The 23221-nt window shown below is 45.5% G+C and overlaps 1 protein-coding gene across 2 annotated transcripts in view; it reads left to right on the top strand.

Moving 5' to 3' along the window:
• Positions 1 to 23221, top strand: part of b3glcta (beta 3-glucosyltransferase a) — a 148264-nt gene that overhangs the window by 15605 nt on the left and 109438 nt on the right. For both annotated transcript variants that reach the window (XM_084332547.1, XM_084332546.1), the window contains exon 2: positions 17783 to 17826. In XM_084332547.1, coding sequence (XP_084188673.1) covers positions 17783 to 17826 — 44 coding nt within the window. The remainder of the gene's footprint in view (positions 1 to 17782; positions 17827 to 23221) is intronic.

Genomic DNA, 23221 nt, shown 5'->3' with positions numbered 1-23221 from the left:
CGTTATCTTGCATTGTTTCTACATAAGCAAGCACACGTTCATTTACATCCACAGCATAACTGTGATATCTTAAGAATGATACAAGACGCTTATATTGAAACACGTCGACATTAGGGCCGTTCTTTCAACCTAAAAGTGCACTTTCTTCAACCTCGAACCTAAATTCCTTAGCGACCCGTGTTACCAACGTAAACAAATTGCACAGCGTGCACATTCGAGACACAGATATGAAACGAGTCATACGGAACAAATAACGTATAACGGAGGCTGAAATGAGGCTGAAATTAGACCAATGTGACTCACAAACTCACGACAGTAGTACACAATAATGCACTGCATCCCTGCCCTACCCGACGGGTTCGGGCTGGGTAGGGCTTTGTTTTTAAATAAATAATTCGGGCTTGGCCGGGCTGCTCCCTGCTCTCTCTTATTTTTTTTTTGCTGCACTGCTTTTCTCTTTTTTTGAACACAAATGCGCGGCAAGCGCCGTCACGTATGCTGTCATCAGAGAGTGAGAGCCTCGTGTCTGAGTCAATATGGATAAGCTAAAAGACCAGATCAATCAATCAATCAGATTTATTTATATAGCACATTTCACATGACGCGTGTCAACCAAAGTGCTGTACAGAGGGTAGGTACACATAGATACATAATGACAAGAATCACACTCCGTTTTATGGGAGGGCACACAGGCAAACACATAGGAAAACAGGGCATGAGTCAGTGAACGGGAAAGGCTAGTAGGTAGAAGTGGGTTTTGAGCCTCGTTTTGAAGGCATCTATCGAGGGGGCGAGCCTAATGGAGGTGGGGATGCTGTTCCACAGTTCAGGGGCTGCGATAGCAAAGGCACGGCCCCCCCTGAGCTTGAGGTTAGACCTCCGGACTGTCAGGAGCCTCTGATTGGCTGACCTGAGGGACCTGGTGTTGGAATAGGGGGATAGGAGGTCTGAGATGTAGGAGGGGGGGTGACCATTAAGGGCTAAGATAGCAAATGAAGAGCTTTTGAAAGTTCCCAATGCGTCTGGGAAAACTGCATTTTGGAAGCATTTTGATGTAATTACCGCAGGGAGAGCTCGAGGAGAGTAGAACAGCGCTGAAGCCATCAATTATTTTCATCTACAGCGCCCGCAAATGATCAGCGGACCGGAGTGGTTCATTTGTTGTTGGAAGTTGGAAATAGCTAGTTGGTGAAAGTTTTAGTTTGTTTTTGGATTTAGCCGGTTGGCGAAGTTTTGTTAACGTTGTTCAACGCAAGACGTTTTTGTTGCTGACGTGACGTTCATCTAACAGTGAAGTGGTGAGTCCTGATTTACTCAAATGAATTGTCTGCTAGTTTATGAGTGTTTTCTGTATGCTTTTGTGTCATGACATTAATGTTTTAGTCTGTCTGCAGTATGGGGGTATTTAATTGTTTTGACAGCTCAAAACACATACACGACACACCTACTCACCCACCCACACACTCTCCCTGTGATTGGTTATTATTTTCGCACATGGTTCGTTTTCTGTGGGAAAAAGTACAGTAGGCTACAGTGACAGACAGTGACACTGACAGCCATGGAAGAATTGAAGCAGAAACTAGCTAAGGGGGAGCTTCTAAAAGTCGCTAATGTGACAGGGAAGTCTAATTTGTGGCAGCACTTCGACCTCATGTGTATTGTAAATCTAAAATAAAATAAGCCAGGCTGGCAAAGGTGGCAAAGGTGGCACGCCAGTACCTCTGTATACTCGCGACATCGGATTCGGGAGCATCTGATTTTGTGACGAGGCTGCATGCGCTTTCAGCACCATAAGTCAGTCTAACGCGCGCGCTGGGAATAGACGGCATTCTAAAGAAAGACGCAGAAAAAAGACATGCTATATAATGCTTCGTTAGTTTTCAGCGTGATATGCGCCTAGATCTGTTATTTAGGTAGACCTATTGGATGTTTTTGTTTATTTATTAAGTTAACATATAAACAGCGTTTCGAATATTTAAATTTTCTTTTTTTATATTTGGCTATATAATATAATGCTTTGTTAGTTTTCAGAAATATGTGCCCATCTGTTATTTAGGTAGACCTATTGGACATTTTCGTTTTTGTTTATTTATTAATGTCATATAAAACCGTGTTTCGAATATTTAAAACAAATTTGAAGTAAATTTTTTTGCATTACAAGCAACGCATCTGTGATTTGGCGCACACTCTGTGACGTCACGGTATTGAAAATCATACCGATGGTATTTCGAAATACCGTCATACCGCCCAAGCCTAGTGGAAATGTATTTAAATGAAATGCTTGTCATTTACTAATTTGAGGAATATTTTAGAATCCATGTAATTTTTCCGCTGTCTGCCTAAGTGCAAAGTTTCATACAAATCGGATCAGAACTGCTGCAGTTATGGCAGATACGGACACACAAACAAACAGACAGGAGTGATTCCACTACCCCCTCCCACAGTGTGTAATTAGTTGAAAAAGTTAAATTTAGCTTCACAGCGTCTGCCCATTCGTAAGCAGTCATCCCAGAGCTCTACAGTGCGACCATTTTACTCGCATTTGCCCCTAAGAATATGTGTGTGCGAACTGGAAAAATCAATTACTCGCACAGTGTGCGAGTGAAGATTACAACCTCAGTCGTGCTTTTTTCTCTCCGCTGCTAATCGTTCAAAAACTACAAGTCCCACGTTGCACTCAAGCCAACGGTCCAATCACAGTAGAGTGACGTGACTGGTTTCAAGGGAAAGAAAGAAAATTACCAATCTGAAGCTTTCATTTGCTTTTTTACTTCTGGAAAGTCCGCCATTGCGCTATGCAAGAGTTTTCCGAGACAGTAACATTAAATTAATGTAACTTATTCTAGTCTTACCAATAGCAATAGATTTTAGAACACCTAGATTTATCGATAGCAATAGTAATATAACGCTAATACACCCGTCGATTGTCACGGAGTTGCTTCCAGTCAACATCCACAAAACAGATTGTTTTTTCATCCGTACATTTCCGTTTTATACCGTTTTGAATGTGGGTATGGTTTGGGTGATTCTGAGTAATTCTAGGGAAAGACGAGAAAAAGGCATTTTAGTGTAATCCAGTCATCATGTTGTAATTTTTCGGCTAATCCAAGAATCCAATTATCTGATCGCCATTCCAGTTATCCACAGTGATCATGTCCCAGACATTACCGAGCATTACACATGAACGGGCGGGCGGGGTTAGTATTCCATACCATCGTTGTAAGCCCCTGGCTCACCCGAGTATTTAAACCCCGCCCCCACGGCTCAGATCGGCTCATAAACCACACCAGCCCATTTCCAATGGAATGCAATAGCTCTGCAAGGCAGTAGAGGGCGGTGTTGACCGTCTGCCAGCTCAGACACATTCACCAGGGTCTACAGAGGCTGCAGCCATGAATTATGAATAGATATAGCTAGAGCCATATGAAATCCGTTTTATTATTTTCCAAATTCCATTTTATTTTTTCCCAAATTCCATTTTTTCCGTTTTAATATTTCAGAATTCTGTATTTTGCCTTTTATGCTCATTTTACCATCAGAAATAGTGTCTAATAAGTGGGAATGAATAAATGTCCACAATTGAATAAGATATAACAGTCCATTTAATGTTTTTAAGTGCTTCATCTCAGAAATACAGTTCAATTTTACACAATATTTTTCAATTAATATTGTGACAAAATAAAAATACATATTTCAAGTGTAAATAATAGATACAGCTAGCTACTACTGACATTATCACAATGACAATGTCAGTAACCTAGCTATATCTATTATATTGTGATGAAATATAGTAATGCATAATTTAGGCACCTTTAGTTTAGTTTATTTAGTTTATAAAGGACAGTGTATAATGGCAATCGTTTGCATTAAACAAATGGATGAGTGCACCAAATTTATCAAGAAGCTATCATTTCCATCTATAGTCCTATGTACTGTAACGTTTCATAGCTATTTAAGTTTATTTAGATTATAAAGGGCAGTGTATAATGACAATAGTTTGCATTAAACAAATGGATGGGTGCACTAGATTTAGCAAGAAGCTATCATTTCCATCTATAGTCCTATGTAATGTAACGTTTCATAGCTATTTAAGTTTATTTAGATTATAAAGGGCAGTGTATAATGACAATCGTTTGCATTAAACAAATTGATGGGTGCACCAGATTTAGCTAGAACTTCTAGAAGCTATCATTTCCATAGATAGTCCTATAACGTTACATAGCTATTTAAGTGTATTTAGTTTATAAAGGGCAGTCGTTTGCATTAAACAAATGGATGGGTGCACTAGATTTAGCTAGAAGCTAAACGTCCTAACGTTATAGCTATTTAATCACAATAGTGTCGCAAGTGTTTTTGCGGGTCCAGTCCACGGAACGTTGACAGAATTAGCAAAACACCTTATCACCGGAGGCATAAAAGTCATTAGGATACTGTTCTGCTCTGAATTGAGGGCTTATTGTGGAATTGTTTAGCTTCTTGACGATGTTAACACTGAAGCAGCGAGACGCTTGAGCACCGCGGCTGTGTTGTGTGTAACACGCTGTAGCGTCCCCGCCTCCCCGGTCACGTGTGTACCAAACGTTCCACCCAAAAACGAAATTTCAGTCCAGATTAGGCCAAATTCTGCAATATTCCACGTTTTGCAGTTGATTCCATTTTTATTGGTTAATTCCGCGATTCCGTGAACGCGGATTTCATATGGCTCTAGATATAGCGAATAAACGAAATAACGTTTATACAAGTTTGCATTAGCGACATGCTCATCCCTGTTGATGTTGAGCACCACACACATCATTCTGGTGTAGCACCCATCCAGGGACTTCTGCAGGATGGGCTTCATGGTCCAGCATTCACTGCCATACAGAAGAACAGACTCAACTGTTGCATAAAAGAAGCTGAGCTTGATTTGACAGGGGAGGTTGGATTTCCACACACTGGTCATGCCGTTCAGGGCCCTCCATGCAAGTGCCTTCCTCACTTTAAGGTCTTGCTCGGATGAGTTGACCCACAAGCCCAGGTATTTGAAGTCACTGGCTTCCTTTAGAGCAGTGCCTGCCTCCTGTTGTTAGAGGTGGATGATCCGGGAGGATGTTATACGTTATGACCTCGGTTTTCTTGGCATTTAGCCTAAGGCCAACCTTGGCGCACTCCGTCTCCACTCTGCACAGGAGATCCCGTGCTTGCTCTACGCGGTCAGAGAGCAGGCTGATGTCGTCCACGTAATCCAGGTCTGTTAGGACTACGGCGGGGTGTCGTCTCAATCTCCTTGGGGTTATTGTGAGACCAAGTTCCTGCTCCCGTCCATTGATGGCCTTCCTGAGCGCATACTGTAGTCGAGGACTATGACGAAAAGGAAGGGGGCAAGTGTGTCCCCTTGCATCACCCCAGCCAGGATGTCAAACTTGTTATAATGTCAGCATTATACCTAGGATTAATATTGAGATGCAATATCTATGTTTTCTCACTAGAGGGAGTTAAGGATATTATTTCGAGGACTACAGAGTGACTACAGATATATACGTGAGGTATTATTTTCGACGTGTCATCCCGTTTTTTTCTTTTTGTTAGGGTGAGCTAGGCTAAAGCTAGCTAGCTAGCTAGCTAGCTGGACAGCTAACGTATGAGCGACGCCGGCAGTGGTACTGAAGGGGTATCGCACTGGGACGGGAGAGCATCGGAAGAAGAAGATAAGCAGAGTTTGGAAGAGGAGCCTCGCGCTCAGATGGCGACGTTTGGGACTATCAACGAGTTTGTGGAAGCGAATGAAGACTGGACAGAGTATGAGGAAAGGTTGGGACACTTTTTCAATGCAAATGGAATTAATGAAGAGGCGAAAAAGCGCTCTATTCTCCTGAGTGTGTGTGGGGCAAAGACTTATAAGCTAATAAGGAATTTAGCCACCACTGAAACCGGGCGAAATTCCATATGAAGACCTGGTCAAGCTTGTTGGGAACCACCACCACAACCCAAGACCCTCTGTGATAGTGCAACGTTTCAAATTCCACAGTCTGTTCAGGAAGCAAGGTCAGTCTGTAGCCAACTTTGTAGCTGAGCTACGCCAACTGTCGGAACATTGTGAATTCGGGGCAGTGTTGGACGACATGCTCCATGACAGATTAGTTTTCCGGCATTAATAATGACCCCATACAGCGCCGCCTGCTGGGGGAAGCCCCACCACTGACTTTTTAAAAAGCCCTGAGCCCTCATTTATCAACGTTGCGTAGAAAGTGTTCTATTTCCGTTCCTACTCACAGAATTTAGAATGTGTGTACACACAGAAATATTGGGATTTATCACACCTGCAAGTACTCCGTTTTGATAAATGCCGCTTGTTCTACGCTCCGCACTCGTGCACGATTTTAAGTATTTGCATATAGAACCGCCCGTAATTAACCATATACGGTAATGAACACCCCCATGAAATGTGGAAAAATGGACTAAACCGAGCGAAAGCGTGTTATGGGAGAAATAGACAGGCTGACAGACTGCATGTACACGGTGATGTCGGATATTATATCTATTAAAGGAAAACTCCAACATTTTGGGAAATTAGCTTATTTAACATCTTCCCTGGAGTTAGACAAGAAGATACATACCTTTTTTGTCTCCGTTAGCGTAGCTTAGCTTCATCACTGGAAGTGGGGGAGTGTTTGAGCCTGACGTTCCCTACAGTGCCCTACAGTCACCAAATACACTCCAAATACAACTCCAAAACGTTCCTGTAAACATGTTGTGACCTGTGTATTTACCACGTGGAGAAATAAAAAATAATTGAATTCGACAATTACGTTTTCTAAGCAGATATACTCTGAACAATTTTTTGCCGAACGACTCCTCTCTGAGCGCAGTCAGTGATTTCTACGTGGAAGCTTTGTTTGTTTACATTCTCATTCATTCAAAGGATCCGAACCGATTGAAGTTTATGGATACCATGACTTAAAATCCTCTTTCCTTGACGATTAAAAGCCTCCCCAATTTAGAAAACTAATCCAATGGCTCGTATTGATATACTACTAACTACCGCACTCTAACGGAGATAACCGGAGCTAAAGCTAATATAATGACTTCCTTTCTGGGGGGTTTCAAAATAAAAGAGCGACGTCTATAGCAGCGGAATACGTTTATTTTGTACATTATCTAACGTTAACACGAACCTAAACTAACTTGTATTGTATAACCTTCCATGCTCCCGTTTTCAGTCAACTACAAAACCAAAGGGATCACAAGCGTGTCGTGTGGCTTTATTATTTAGAGGTTACCACAAAACTCTTCACTGTTGCCGTCTGGGGTTACCACCTTGGCCCTTTTACCCGAGTGCATGGTCCCTATGGCCTGGAGTAGATTGGGAGGGACTCCATAGGAGGCCATGAGTATCTTCATCATCACGGCTCTGTGTATCAAGTCAAATGCCTTTTTGAAGTCAATAAAGCACAGTACCGCTGTCAGGTTGTTCTTCTTTACCTCCTCGATGATTCTCCTCAAGGCCAAGATCTGGGCCACAGTGGTCCTCTTCTCTCGGAACTAGGAACAGAAACAGAGAAACTGTTTTTGTGAAACAAGACTATCAGAAAAGTGATTTGACCCTTTTATTTTTGTCTTCAGTGACACATCACTGACATCAGACATCTGCACAACACATTTACCGCAGACAGGTGGTACTGCAGTTGAAGATTCCTCACTTGACTGTTTCTGAAATCACAGTCAAATATTAATTAGTTTGGTAATGATGTACACAAAATCAAATCAATTATTTTCACTGCCAGCATGTCTCAGGCTTTATGGCACTTAGAATGAATGAGAGAAGACATTTACCATTGCCCTCACGGACCCCCCCCCCCCCCCCCCCCCTCTCACACATGCGCTTGCATATGCACACTTGCATTCACTTCACTTCACAAGGACCACAATGGAAACTAGCTCTAGTGCTTTATTGTGTTTGTATGGTTTTGATCAATAGTTTTATTGCTTCAATAAAGACATCACTCACTCCTCCCTCCCTGGTTCTCTCTATTGAATATCGAGGCTCCCATTCATCAGTGCCCTGATCGCTATCGAAGAAATCCGAATTGGCTGCTTCGCCGTCCTCCGGTACCTTTTCAGGTCCACTAACATTACCGGCCCAGAAACACAAGCTGGCTGTTTCTCCTCGCCATCGTCCACTTCATATTCCGCCTCGTCCTTGCGCTCAGGAGGCAGAGCAACGGGCATTGTCTCAAACAATGTGTGTCTACAACTATAATCTATATCTACAACTCACTCTATACTTACTCTCTATAACTATAATCTATATACCATAACTGTAACTATCACTCGCTCGATCGCTCAATTTATCTCTCGTATCTTCCACTCCACAGACCACTGCCACGATCACGTGAGGTCCGGGTCCCCTTTTATGGTCTCGTCTCTCTCTTTTTTTTTTTTAACTTACATTTTTATTAACATTTATAGACATACAACACTTAGACACTACTTACAATGACATCAATAACATAACAATATACAAACATGGGCCCCTTGAATTTCTATAATACGGCTGCGTTCAGCCGCCCAGACCCCCATAAGAGGGACCCCGCCATCCACCCCTAGAAATAGGGCTCCCCCACATCCCAGGTCCGTCCCATGCGGGGCCGAGCACTCGGCGACACGGGTCCCTTGAATTGAATTGGGCCAGGCTCAGTAGAGGAGCGAGGGGAGGTACTCCCCCCCCCCCCACGAGCCAAAGCCCGCTACCTCCCATGTCAGCAAGCACCCCACCCCACGCACAACGACCCCACAACATACCAGACCCCACTCTCCCGGGCCAAACCGCGGAAACGATGGGCCCCCCCCGACATCCCCCCCCCCCCTGAGTTAAGCCCATAGAACTTCCCCATATCCCAGGCCGATACGCGCGGAGTCGGGCGACACGGGTCCCTTGAATTAATTGGGCCAGGCCCAGTAGAGGTGAGGGAAGGAGACCCCCCCCCCCCCACCGAGCCAAGCCTGCTACTTCCCATGCCACCGAGAACCCCACCCCACGCACACCGACCTCACCCCACCCATACCGATCCCACAACACGCAAGGCCCCCCTCTTCCGGGTCGAACCGCCGAACTATGGCCCCCCCTCCCGACATTCCCCCCCCACTGAACTCAGCCTGCCCACTTCTGTACCTCCCATGCCACCGATATCACTATGTACATTTATAGCAACCGCTATTCTAACATGACTTTCAATTTTTTTAACTGAAAACACAATAAGCTACTGTATATAGGGAGGGCGGCTAGGTGGTGTAGTGGGCAAGGCACTCGCCACCAGTGTGGAGACGCTAGGATTCGCGTGTTCGAATCCAGCTCTCCACATTGTTTTCAGTTTAGCTGGTCGTCCGCAGTAATACACATTGGCCGTATTACGGGGAGGGAAACTGAAGGGTGGGGATCGAACGTTGTGAACAAGCGACTCCTACAAGTCGGTTGGTGCGCCTGCGCAGTAGAATCAGGAAGTGTCGGGGGCAGCGTGAGCCTCCCACGCGTTACTCCTCGACACTGAGAGATCGAGCTGCGCAGGTGAAAATATGCGACTGCTGTTACCTCAAGTACCGGAGGGGACTTGTGCTATGTATGACTTAGTCCACATTGCAGCCGGCTTGTGGGAGGCAAGAAACAGCGTTCGTGACAGGGGAGGGTTGAATTGGATGATACGAAAATTGGGATGGGAGAAAAATATAGAAAATGGGAGAAAAAGTGGATCAAAAAAAAAAGCTACTGTATATAGGGCTCCCCCACATCCCAGGTCCGCCCCACGCAGGGCCGAGCACTCAGCGACATGGGTCCCTTGAATTAAATTGGGCTAGGCCCAGTAGAGGAGAGGGAAGGAGACTCCCCCCCACCGAGCCAAGCCCGCTACCTCCCATGTCACCAAGCACCCCACCCCACGCACAACGACCCCACAACACACGAGACCCCGCTGCGGCTGCTATTCTAACATTACTAAAGAAAAAAAAAACATTTGGTGACAAAATAAAATGAAAACAAAATAGGCCATATAATTAGCACTTCCCAGTTTTGCCCCCATTGGCGGGTTGGAGGGGAATCAGCTCTCCTAGGGAGAGCCCCCCCCCTAGTGACGGAGTTATCCCCCAATGGAGATTTTCCCAAGCCCCTATTGTTTTTGATTTTTTGTCCTTCACAGGTGCACATTCAAAGCAACTGCTATTCTAATATAACTCAAAGAAAAAGACAACATTTGGTGCTCCCATGGTGTTAGAGGATCTTAATCGTATCCCTCTGTTCCCCGTTGGAAGGGTGAGGAGTAATGGCTCTCCTAGTGAGAGGGCTCCCATTCGTTCTGTCGACGGCCTCAGAGCTCCCGGTCAATGTTCTGAATTTGTCTTTCTTATGCTCATGTTCATTTGTATTGTGTGTCACGTGTAATCGTGAGAGACGATAGGGGGCGGTATTTTCCCAATGGAGCTCAGAGAGTTTGCAGCACTAACGTGAAACTAGATTGATGAAATATGAATTCAAATCGCTAATAAAAGAAAAGCAAGATTTATCGTCGCTGGCACTCAACGGTTGGCATGAACTAACGATAAATCTCGTCGCTGGCACTCAAAGTGTTAAGAACCAAACAAGGAATCTTACTCAGACAGACACCTTCCCTGCTTGAACCTATGCTTGTGTGGTACAAGTTTTGTGGAGGATACTATTTTGGGTTTTGCTTCGCTGCACAGGTTATCCATAGTGCTATCTTAGTTTGAAAGGGGATGACTATAAACTACTAACGAGTCAGTCACAGTCAACCAGCACCTGCTAACGGGTCTGACCCTTTAGCTCAGCTGGTTAGTGCGGCCGCCTGTAGATCCTATGGTCCCAGGTTCAAATCCACTCGGTTACATTTGTAAGCATCGTGTGTCGAGTCAGACGAGAGGGATATCAAATGAGAGGAAAAGAAAATGTGTCTCAGACCTGTAGTGTGTTCATGTTGTTGTTGTTCAGAGCTAAGCCACTCTGCGTCAGTAACTCATTTTAGTGTAAGAAGTATGTCAATCGGCATGCCCTGCTAGGCATCCATGTTATAGGAGCCCTCTGAATCATTTTAAAAGAGATGTTCTATGTCATGGGTGACATAAATTTATGACCAATTGAGTTTGGGGCAGAAACAGATGGTCATGGACTCATGGAGAATTCTTATATATTTTTTCTCCATCACCATGATATTATGTGTAGCTTAGATAAAGGATAATCAATCAGCCATGGATACTATATGCACATATGTTTATACCTACCTCCATTCGTGCCATCAATGGAGGAGGCAGGAGAAGGGCGGCTTTGAGGTGGGTGGGGGGGGGGGTGATTGTGGTTGCTTGTTTGACTGTTATGATCTGACCCTGCTACCATGTACTGTACATGTCTGTGTGTTCTTCTTGTTATGTATGTTTGCTGTGTTTTTTTGGAGCTTCTATTTATCTGCTGTAACATGAATTGCCCAGTTTGGGACATACTAATAAACTTGACCTTGTCAATGTAATTACCCGTTTATAGTCCCTTTCTCTCAGTTGCACACTACTTTTGGAGACACAGAAAATCAAATTGGACTGTTCTGCCCTATGTTGTAATTATATTCAGATTTAAAAAGTGCAATGTTGGGATCGCTAACCGAGCCCAGCCCACACAGTTCCCTGATTCTAAATAGTCTGGCATAGCAATGAATTCTCAACGGTATTGCTCTTTTAATACTTGGTATTGATTTAAAATCCTCAGAATCCTCGCATGAAGATTTTCTTGCCTCAGAATCGATGGCAATGTAATTGGATGGAGGCTCTCTGGGCTCTAATTGAACGCTCTTAATATATAGGGTCATTGAAACAATGCAGGCTATTCGGTGTCCTGGTTGCACAGTGGTGGAATGAACTTCCCACCACACAGTCGGCACAGCTGAATCCCAGCCGCAATCTTTTTTGCTGTTGGCGAAAAATCCGGCACCGCTAGACAAACAATACTGCTTACCCTTAGCCACTGGCGATGTACCCCTCCTGCTCACTCAAATTGTACACAATTTGTAAGGCGCTTTGGATAAAAACGTCAGCTAAAATGACAAAATGTGAACGTAGATGAATACAGTGTTCTCGGACACCCAACAGAGACGGAACAAGCACCCTGAGGCATCATTTAAAACTTCTTCTTGCAAACGTGACATTTTTTTCAACAGATGATTTTGAGCCATCCTTTCTAATTGTAACTGAGGAGTAGGGCAATTCACAAAGTCAGTGGGTCATGATCGTCATTAAGAGAGTCGGGGAGCCTTGGCAACTCTATCAGCCTCGCCACGGGTCGGGTGTATGTCCGCCCCTGGACGAGCACTTCTGCCGCTCTGACCTTTCCGTCGGCACCAGTGATCACTTTGCTTACGCGGCCGGCCGGCCACGCAGCTCGGGGTAGTGACTGGTCTATGATCATGACGACTGGACGGGATGGAGGGGGGCTTAGGAGGAAGCGGGCCTGAGACTGCTTTGATCTGTGCTTGGCTGTGCCTCCACCTCCTCCGTCTGTTTCTCTTGTTTGCTCTGTACCCCGTCTGAGGAGGGGCCGGTTCCGGCCGCCCCATCAAGGAGTCGCCTGGGGTGCTGGGTTCGAGGTCAGCTACGTCTGGAGCGCAGCTGAGGGGGGTGGAGTTCCGAACTCCCTCTTGTGCCCACGGTTCTCTCACAGGCCTCTCGCTTAATGTCAGTAGCCTCTCAACGGGCTGTACGAGGGAGTGGCTGGTGTCGCTCGCCTTTGTGTGTAGGCAGCGTGTAGACGTGGGTTGACTGTCAAGTCCGTAGAGGGGGCCCTGGAGCGTCCACCCCAGTCGGGTCTGAACCGCGACTGGGCATCCTTTGGGTCCGATGTGGGCCGCCTCAATTGGGAGAATGAGGTCCGCGTGGTCGGAGCCGATGAGCAGGGTCGGTGTGGCGCCGTCGATAAGCGGTATAGGTAGTCTGCGTAGGTGCACGTACTTCGCCATCAGCTGTGGGATGGGGTAGGTGTACTGGGACAGGCCTATGTTGTGGCTGGTGAAGACGTTGGTAATACTATACTGCTTCTCTGGCTGGTCCACCGCTGCTATCTTGAAGGAGACCTTTTCACCTTTTATGGTCTTCTGGTCCCTTCTGATGGTGCGTATGGTCATGGTACCTTTGGCACCTCGCAGGCCCAACTGGGCTGCGGCGGAAGCAAGGAGGAGAGTCTTTTCAGACCCATCGTCCAGGACGGCGTAAGTGTCCAGGACCTTGTCCTCGTAGCTCAGGAGCACTCTGACCACTTTGATGAGCACTCGGAGGGTCCCGCTATGCTGGTCAATGTGGAGCACTCCTGTTGGTCGGTTGCCTTGGATCTTCTGGTGGGCCCCGCACAGTGCTGCGCGGTAAGCGGCGCCCGCCTGGGCCGCCTCACGCCACTGGTCAACTTGGGCGGGGTTCAGTGTCTTATATTCGGCGCACTGTGCCATCCAGTGTCCGCCGTCGCAGTAGGTACAGTAGGGGGCGGTCTAGTGGCTCTTCGGTACTGGTGCCACCGCCTCGGCCTGGTACATTACCGCGACGGGCCCACTTTGTTGTCCTGGCGGACGCCTGTTGATGTCATGCAGGACCTCCAAGTGGGCGCCGCCGCACCTGCCGCACTTCTTCTTCAAACGGTACTCAGCTGCCATATGGCTGCGCGCGCAGCGGAAGCAGCGGCGGTGGTCTTTGATCCACTGACTCACCTCATCCGTGGTCAGCTTCTTGAAATCGTCGCATTGATACAGCCGATGTTCCCCTTCACAGTACTGGCACTCAATCTTCCACTCCTCTTTCGTCGAGGGGGTGTTGTGGTTCTTGTGCTGCGGTACTGATTCGGCTTGGTGCATAACGGTCACGACCGGCGGTTATCATTTGATCCCCGAGGTCCTGGTCTTGGGCTTGGTCCACTCCATACGAACGTGTCCAGTCGTAGGCTGCTGACCTCCCTGGCGAGGAAATCAGACAAGTCTAGGAGGGATGCCTCTGGACCGTTGGGGTCGCGGTGGTCTCTCTGCCGCCGAAAACGCTCTTGTCGGGCGGGAGGGAGCTTCTCTAATATCCTCTCTACATTAGAGTTAGCGTACAGTTCGTATATCCCTTTTTCCTTTTGGGACCCCAGCATCCCTACCAGGGACTGTACCTTGATAGAGAGGTCATCCAATGCTCTGTTGTCTCTGGCTGGGGGGAGACGGTCAATGTCTCTTATCTCCTGAATCACGTAGTCCCATATGCGTCCATAACGTTGGTCGAGGGCTAGTAGAGCCGCGGTGTATGGGGTAGTAGAGTTGGAATATGCCAGCGCTATATTGTGCGCTCTGGGCACCTTCAGGTGCTTGAGTAGGATAGCATACTTGTACGTTTCATCTGGTACATCGGACATCATTGTCTCTAAGCACATTCGTAGCTCTGTGTACTGTGCTCTGTTCTCGTGTGTGAAGTCCGGGAACGTCGGTGTGCCAAGGTACGATGCCATGGATGGCTGGCACATCGGTGAGCGTTGGGGGAGAGGCCTCCTGGGCGAGTCTCCCCGTGCGTGTCGTCTTGGGCTGGTACTTGGTGGGTACCGAAGGTCGGGTACCCAGGTGCTGTTCCTCGGGGCTGGCGGTGCGTCAAACTCACCCGTGAGTTGAGTCGGGGGTTTGTAGCGCAGTGCCTCGGGGCTGACGTCTGGGCTGTACTGGGCCTCCTGGTCCAGAGTACGTTGCTGCTGGTCGGGGCTGTACTGGGCCTCCTGGTCCAGAGTACGTTGCTGCTGGTCGGCTTGACATTCCTCCTCTTCCTCTTCCTCTGCTAGGTCCTGGAGTCTTCTGTTCAGTCTCTCGGCGTGGTCCGGTTCTTCCCGGTTGCTGGGTCTCGTATGGACCGGCCGGGGAGGGGGTTCGGAGACGTGGACAGGATCCTCCTGTTGGCGGGGTCCCGGGTCGCTTGGTCGGGTAGGGGAATGTGTCCTAGACCCTTGTCGTGATGATCTCCGGGAGCTCCGTGCGGAGTGAGGGGGTGTCGCCATGGCAATCAATTTGTCCATCATCTGCGCCTGCAGCCGGTCGCGCTCTGCCTCGCGCTGGGCATGGGCGGCGTCGCGCACTGCTTCGCGCTGGGCATTGGCGGCGTCGCGCTGTGCATTGGCGCTGGCATGGGCGGCGTCTCGCTGTGCATTGGCGGCGGCGCACTGTGCATCGGCGGCGGCGCACTGTGCATCGGCGCGGCTTCTTTCAATGTTCTCTTCCGTCTGAAGGCGTCTGGTCTCCAGTCTTATGCGGTCGTCTTCACTCCTTTGTTGCGCCTGGAAGCGCTCTCGCTCGGTTGCAGAATGTTCGCGTTCACTGAGGGCTTGCGCGTGAAGGCGCTCTCGTTGGTCTGCAGCTTGTTCGCGCTCGCTCGTCTGTTGCGCTTGAAGTCGATCGCGTTCGGTGGAGGCTGCCAGGGTGGCGATGAATGCCTGCGCCAGCATCTTGTCCGCTTCGCTGGGGGAAGACACCGGCGGAGGTGATCGGCTTCTGGCAGTGCTCGTTGGAGATCCGTTCTCCTGTCGCGCTCCGAGGAGGTCCATCTCCTGGGTGTGCGTCTCTTCTGGTAGTGGGTCGGGTTCCGTCCCTGGAGGGCTTTCTTTATCCTGGAGCTCTCCGGGGACTGCCTCGTCGACGTTGGCGGGGGGTAAAGTCATGTCAGGTCCCTCCTGGTCCCCCCCGTGAGCTTGGTCAGTTACGTTAGAACCCACTAGGGTCTCTACTGGCGGGGTCGCCTGGTCGGTAGGGTTTGACATACTTTTACTATCCGCTTTTTCCGCGTTTAACGTCTGTATAAAGCTAGGTAGTAGACTGGCAGCGTAGTCCTCTAGGTAACGAGGTGGCTGCCGTCTGCGCTCCGGGCGATCTAGCTTAGGAGAACCGTTTGTGGAGTGTTCATCATTGGCCATGTTAATATTAATATTATATTAATATTACGCTAATTACCATCCGGCTCGAAGGACCAATTGTAACTGAGGGGTACAATTCCCTGACTGTATTAAATAAGTATGGTATCATTAAACCACTACTGTCTTATGTACATTACTACTGGCCATACAGTACACAGGTATATGAGATGAACACCTCCACAATGACACGGTTCCACAACAAATCTTGGTTAGAATAATATTTATTAGCAGCACTAAGATTATCTTACATTACTTGAGAATTAGAGTCGCGCTTGTAAGGCGAAGAATGTGCATGAATAGGTCAAGAGCGTAAGTCCATTAGAATATTACGCAGGAGATAATGAATACCACCTGTATCATAGGAATTATATCTATGGTACACTAGTAAGGCAGCGGGAGATACTAGTAGGGTCCCTCCGGTTGTAGGCCAGCAGGGGGCAGGAATGTTCGAATGCAAAAGTCTGGATCAACGGGGAATCGATAAGCTCCAGCTACGGGAGGCGGTACATTACTCCCTTGATCGGCAGACGAAAGCAGCAGCTATAATCCAAGTATGCGTGCAGCATAGGTGAAAGCCAGCCAGCCTCTCCTAGAGACGGGCTCGAGTGATGTTCCTCACGGGTAAATCCCACACAGCAGTGGGTGTAGACGATTCTCCTCCGCTCCAACAGCCACAGGACCAAAGCAATAATCCAGCCGGAAAGGGCTCTGCATTCACCGGTGTAGATTCTCCGGTGCGCGGTACTTCACATTAACTAGGTCGAACTTGACGTTATTCCACTAAGCTCTGACACTTTACTATCCTATTCGCACGCGGTTATAAGTGCTCTATTTAGACGCAAGGTTGCTCACTTCACTTGGTCGTTGACTCGTGATGAAGGCTTTAACGTTTGAGGGTAACACGTTTCTAGGTTAACTTTAGGCTAAGTGCTGCTGTATCCACCTGCGACGTATTTATACGTACGGTGAATAATCTAGTACCAGCCTTATTTCTGTCTCGTATTCTTGCGCAGAACCGGGCATGTCCAGGCATGTCTCAGCGGTGACTTTGAACTAGACATTGGGGGGTATGGCCGTGGCGCCTAGGGGATCGCTTCCAATAGGAGAACGAAATATTATGGTCTGTACTAGGTAAAGGGATATTCCGTGTATATGTACAAAGAATATACAAGGGATATCAGACGATATACAAATATTATACATGGGATCTCAAGCAATAAATATATATATTTGGTTTAATCTGACCCTTTGTAACAGCCGCCTCCTAATTAGTCCGCACCTAATTAGATAAGCAGAGACAGATTAACCGTCTTGTCCACTACTCAATGTCCGTTGTGAGGAGTAGGGCAATTCACAAAGTCAGTGGGTCATGATCGTCATTAAGAGAGTCGGGGAGCCTTGGCAACTCTATTAGCCTCGCCACGGGTCGGGTGTATGTCCGCCCCTGGACGAGCACTTCTGCCGCTCTGACCTTTCCGTCGGCACCAGTGATCACTTTGCTTACGCGGCCGGCCGGCCACGCAGCTCGGGGTAGTGACTGGTCTATGATCATGACGACTGGACGGGATGGAGGGGGGCTTAGGAGGAAGCGGGATATCAGACGATATACAAATATTATACATGGGATCTCAAGCAATAAATATATATATTCGGTTTAATCTGACCCTTTGTAACACTAATGCACAGGGTTTCATGGAGGAGGATTATGGTATTAAGGCCTAATAATATGCTTCACATGTCCATCATGTTTGTGTTTTGTATGGTGTCGGTGACTAAAATGTACATGTTTTTTTTGTTTGCATCTGTGACCAAAATTGAAATGTTCTTTTTCCATTTCTTCCCCTACAGTTCACATTACCATTGCCACTGGCAGCTCAACCAAAGGCTCACAGGTAAGGATCGCTTCGGACAGTGTGTGTGTGTGTGATTACCGCATATGTAAATTGGGACAGAAACTTTATTGGCCCCTTGCTAACCAGTCACTAATTAGTATGCTATTCAGTCATTTCCCCATTTCCTCGCTCCTATTAAAGGTTTTATTACCTGAGCGACCCAGAGACCTGTGCTTTTTTTTAAATGGATTGATCAGTGGCCTCTAGATCAAATCAGCGAAAGCCTAATTTGTGCCGCAACTACGAATCCATGCCATCTTTTCCTCTCCCTCCAATATCTGATTCCTTTACTCTTGCATTTCTAAGTCTGCAGCTGCTGCTCAATAAATAATAAACATGTTAAAGCGCCAGTAGCCATCAAGCTCTGCAACCGTGGGCAAGAACTGACTTTGTTAACTGCTGGAGTTAGACTTCTAACTACTGAACCCTGGTCCCTGCACGGACTGGTGCACTGGTGCACACGGACTCTCATATAAAATTAAGCATTACATCACACGCAGGAGTGGTTTGTGACCAATAAACCATGCCTAGGGGTGGTTGTTAGGCCCGAGGCGCAGCCGAGGGTCGTTAGACCCCCCTAGGCATGGTTTATTGGTCACAAATCACGACTGCACGTGGTGTAAAGCTTTTATACAACTGCCAGATTCATCCAACCTTATTTCTATACAATAAACACACATTAATCGAAGATTTATTGAAAAAACCATCCGCCAGAAAAAGTAGTTCCCACAACTCCATGTGGAAGCAGCTTGAAGTGCATCCAACCAAACTAACACATCCAACTGTGTATTATTGGAATGATTGAGAGAAGTTGCCTCATGTGGAAGCAGCTTGAAGTGCATCCAACCAACTAACACATCCAACTGTGTATTATTGGAATGATTGATTGAAAATTTTATTACCAGATGCAGAATGGGTACAATACAATACGGCTCAATACACTTGCCCTATAGGAAAAAAACGTTTTCTTCGCCCTATTTTTTTATTTATTTCTTTTAGCCTAAACTTAACCAGTTGGAAACCAGGGGTACAGTAATAAAATTAGCAATCAACCAATCAATCAATTCAATAGACCATGCTCACTTAAAACAGCGCTGCTTCTCTCTCAGTCTGACTCCCCCGCTGTTGCAGACAGGAGTGTGTGTGTGTGTGTGTGCGTGTGTGTGTGTGTGTCACAGTGTGTGTGTGCGTGTGTGTGTGTATGTGTGTGTGTGTGTGTGTGTGTGTGTGTGTATGTGTGTGTGTGTGTTTGTGGGTACGCCAGCGTGGGGACAGTGTGAGAGAGAACGCTGCAGTCAGTAGAAAGTAGGAAGGAAGAAATTTAAATCAATCAATTAATCTATCAATCAATCCGCGATTTTTCTTTTGTTCTAGATTGAGTCAAGACCCATCAATTACATCATCCAACATTGTTTAAAGGACTAACACATTCCCCTTGACAGAATCGCTTCATATTTAGTCGTTATGGTGCTTTCAACATAACCATTTGTTGTCCGCGATCTTGTTTTCTCCCGGAGTGAGCCGGGGAGGGTTATGTGATTTGGTTGTGGGCGGGTCCTGAGCCCAGGACCGTGGATTGTTGCCAATAAAGACGTGTGAATGGCCAATCAGAATCGAGAAATTTGCATGCCGTTGTATAACATTCACTAATTTATTCACATCTTAAATCTTATTTGTATATACACATTTATATTTATTGATAATCTGCTTATTTACACCAGGGTAGACTAAGACTCTGGAGTATTGTATATTTATACAGAGTAGACCTAGGTTAGCTACATGTATTTGTACATGGGGTTGATTTAGTGTATATATAAACTGTATATTATACCAGGGTGGGCTGTACATATGCGCATAGTGATATTATTGATATACATGTCATATGCAGATCAGACCTTTATCCTTCATTTTATATTTGTATTTATCTACTATATATTTTCTTTTATTTGTATACTTGTATTGTATTTCTATTACCCTGCCCTACTCACACCCTTGTGCTGCTATGACTCCAGAATTCCCCCACTGGGATTAATAAAGATCCATCTTATATCTTCAGTTGCTCTAATTAGTATTGAGAAAACTTTGACAGTAACGTTCTTGGCAGAGGTGCTTAGTGTCACACTGTCACAATCACAGGATAATACACTCCTGTTTAATCACGTCAGCCGTTTCAAACCAACCCCCCCCCCCCCCCCCATTGCATTGGATGTTTCACACTTGCTTATGCTCTTTAGTTTACAACTATGTAAGGTGGAACACTGCACCAGACAAAATTCCCATGGAATTCTAAATTCTAGCACAGAGAAATAAATGTACCACTTTTCAAGGTTTATAACTGAAATTTGTTGCGTTCTACTTCATCAATATTGCCCTTTGTTCTGGGATACACACAATCAAACCACACTCTTTCAAAATCTTTATTTTTTCCATTAAAGGAGGATTAGTGACAGCTGTTGCCTTTGAAGAAGATTTAGCCTAATCCAGAGCCTTTGAAGTAGCTAATGCCGGCCTTGTACCACCAACGGCATTTCAAGCGATTTCACTGTTTCAAGCGATTTTAAAATGTCCTACTGTATGTCGGAATAAAATCAAGAGTTTTACCACAGTTGGTGCATGCCCCTGTCGTCGGGTTAGATGTAAGATGGAACATGTTTGATACAGGGTTTGCACAAGGTCCTTGAAGTGCTTAAAGTGCTTGATTTTTTAACAAAAAAGGTAGAGGCCTGGAATTCCTTGAAAACTGCCCATTTTTAACAAGGTACTTAAAAAGTCCTTGAAATTCAAATCAACCATTCGTACCATGATCAAATTGTTCTGAATCAAGATATTTTTTTCTGGTGGTTCTGTTTTAATAAAATCTGACAAGTCGCTGTTTCATGCGCTCCAACTGCTTTTCCTCATTTCTTCGCGTGTGATGATCTAGCTGGCAAGCAGGCCAAGCAGATGCTTTAAAAAACAGCATTTAAAAGTGAATTGTATCCTTCGAGTGACATCCTTGAAAATGAAAAATAGTGCCTGGAAAACTACTTGAAAGTCCTTGAATTTCATTTTGCAATGTCTGTGGGAACCCTGTTGATATTATCGGCGGTCTTGGGTCATGCAAGGCGTAACGGTATTTGTGACCCTACAGCATCAACAGCCAATTAAATTAACTGACTGGCTGGTCAATCAGAAACGATTGGGTATATATGCACGGTTTAGCATGGCATAGTCTCTTTGGTGAAACCGCCATTTACGTTTTATACCGAGCAGCCAGATTCAGAAAGCTTGCAAGCCACATGAAGCCAGAGTTCTTGTCTGACGGAAATGTTTTGTCATCGATTTTTCGAAAGAACATGCCTATAGATTATGTGTGCACTGCGCCCCTGCCCGTGGACCCATATCGCCACCCAAACATTTAATGATCGTAGCGCATAAATCCATAATGGCCTTTTTGTTGAATCTCTTATTTTCTGATAGCATTTATTGAGCCTGGGAAGCTTTTTGTTTTATATTGTCTGAGATGAGGATGCTCACGTGCGACGAGACCAGACCAGAGCTCTCCTATTAAAAATGATAATTATAAAGAAAATGAATACATAAATAAAGGTTCTGGACCAGACAATAATAATAATAATAATAATAATAATAATAATAATAATAATAATAATAATAATAATAATAATAATAATAATAATAATAATAATAATAATAATAATAATAATAATAATAATAATAGTGAATTCAAAGGCAAAACATTTCTGCCTTTGCAAAATTGATTTTTCCTTTCATGTGTTTTGGATGGTGCAAACATGTAAAATGTTGGTACCTGAGTAACCCTAATGTTCCCAGTGGTTACATTTCTCCAGGCCTCAGACCAGATGATGACAAACACCCCAATGATAACATAGCTGGCAGCATAATGGGGCCTGGACTGCTGCTGACTAAATTAATATACCTGTGTACACAACGTGTGTCTATGAACATGTTTCTATAGTGTGCTGATAATGAGGCTCGTTCCCTACAGGGGTTTGTGGTCCGCGGCCAACGCTGATTTAATTGTTGAAGAAAATTATTGTATTTAAATACGAGATAATTAACTATTCCTTTGGTGATTTATCTGAAAGATGTAGGCAAGGCTATGTCTCCTCTGAATGTATCCCTCACATGGTACATTGAAGGAGAGGCTTCTTAAATAGATGTTTCTTGACATAAAATCATCACAGCACTCGACTCACACTGGGCTGTCACGATGACCGCAATATTGCAATACCGTGCTATTGACGAGCCAACCACAAGGGATAGCAAGGCACAGCCGCAATGCTCAGTTTATTTTTTAAATTGTTTTCCACAAGCCTCTTCTTGTTTTACACTTCAATGCGTCTGTATTGAACGTTAAATAAATTCATAATGAAAACAAAGAGTTGATAATAATGAAGCAAGCTCGAGCACTAACATTGATTATTTATTCATTCATTCATTCAATCTTTATTTCAACTCAACAAAAATGTATTTGAGGGCAAGCCCTCATTTTCAATGACGAGTTTGAGTTTGTACAATCAATTAAAACATCTGCAGATTAATGGCGGAATTGTCTGTGATTAAGGATTTAAACTGACCCACAGATACCAAAGTATTACATTTTAGATAGGGATGCTCGATATTGGCTTTTTTACCGATATACCGATATTGTCCAACTCTTAATTTCCGATACCGATATCAACCGATACCGATATATGCAGGGTTCCCCCCCCCCCCCCCCCCCCCAAAAACGGAATAATTTCAGGTAATTAACATTACATATCTCTTGTTGTGGAATTAACACAACATTATGCATACTTTTGACAATAAATAAAATCAGAATTTGTTCTTACTTGCTTGCCTGGGTAAATAAAGGTTATAGAAATGTAAAAAAAAAAAAAAAAAAAAAATTCTTTTTGAAAACCGATACCGATATTTTCCGATATCACATTTTAATGCCGATATTGGCCGATAATATCGGTAGGCCGATAATATCGGACATCCCTAGTTTTAGAGTTGGTTGTATGATGTTCCATGTGTCAGGAGCACAGAAGCTAAAAGCAGATTTCCCAAGTTCAGTACAAACTCTAGGTGCTTTAAGTATTTTTTTTTTTAATCTACTTTCGCTCCTATTTTTCTGTATTTTTCTCCCATCCCAATTTAGTCGTTATGCCAATTTCCCCCTCCCCTTCCTGGTCGTTGCGCACATTTGCCCCCTACTTGCCTGTCTAGGGAGCCCTGAAGTCTATCATATGCCAACAGCCTCTTTTCACCTGACAGCACGGACTCTCATTGGTGAAGTGTAATGCGTGGGAGGATCACACTACCTTCACCAGTTCCTTCCCTTGCTGTGCAGGCGCCCTGACTGACCTGTACTTGTCACTGTTTACAACGT

Source organism: Notolepis coatsorum (genome assembly GCF_963971535.1).
Source record: "Notolepis coatsorum genome assembly, chromosome: 1".
NCBI lineage: Eukaryota > Metazoa > Chordata > Actinopteri > Aulopiformes > Paralepididae > Notolepis > Notolepis coatsorum.
Note: the sequence above shows the minus strand (reverse complement) of the source record. Positions and strands in the feature narration are given on the sequence as shown.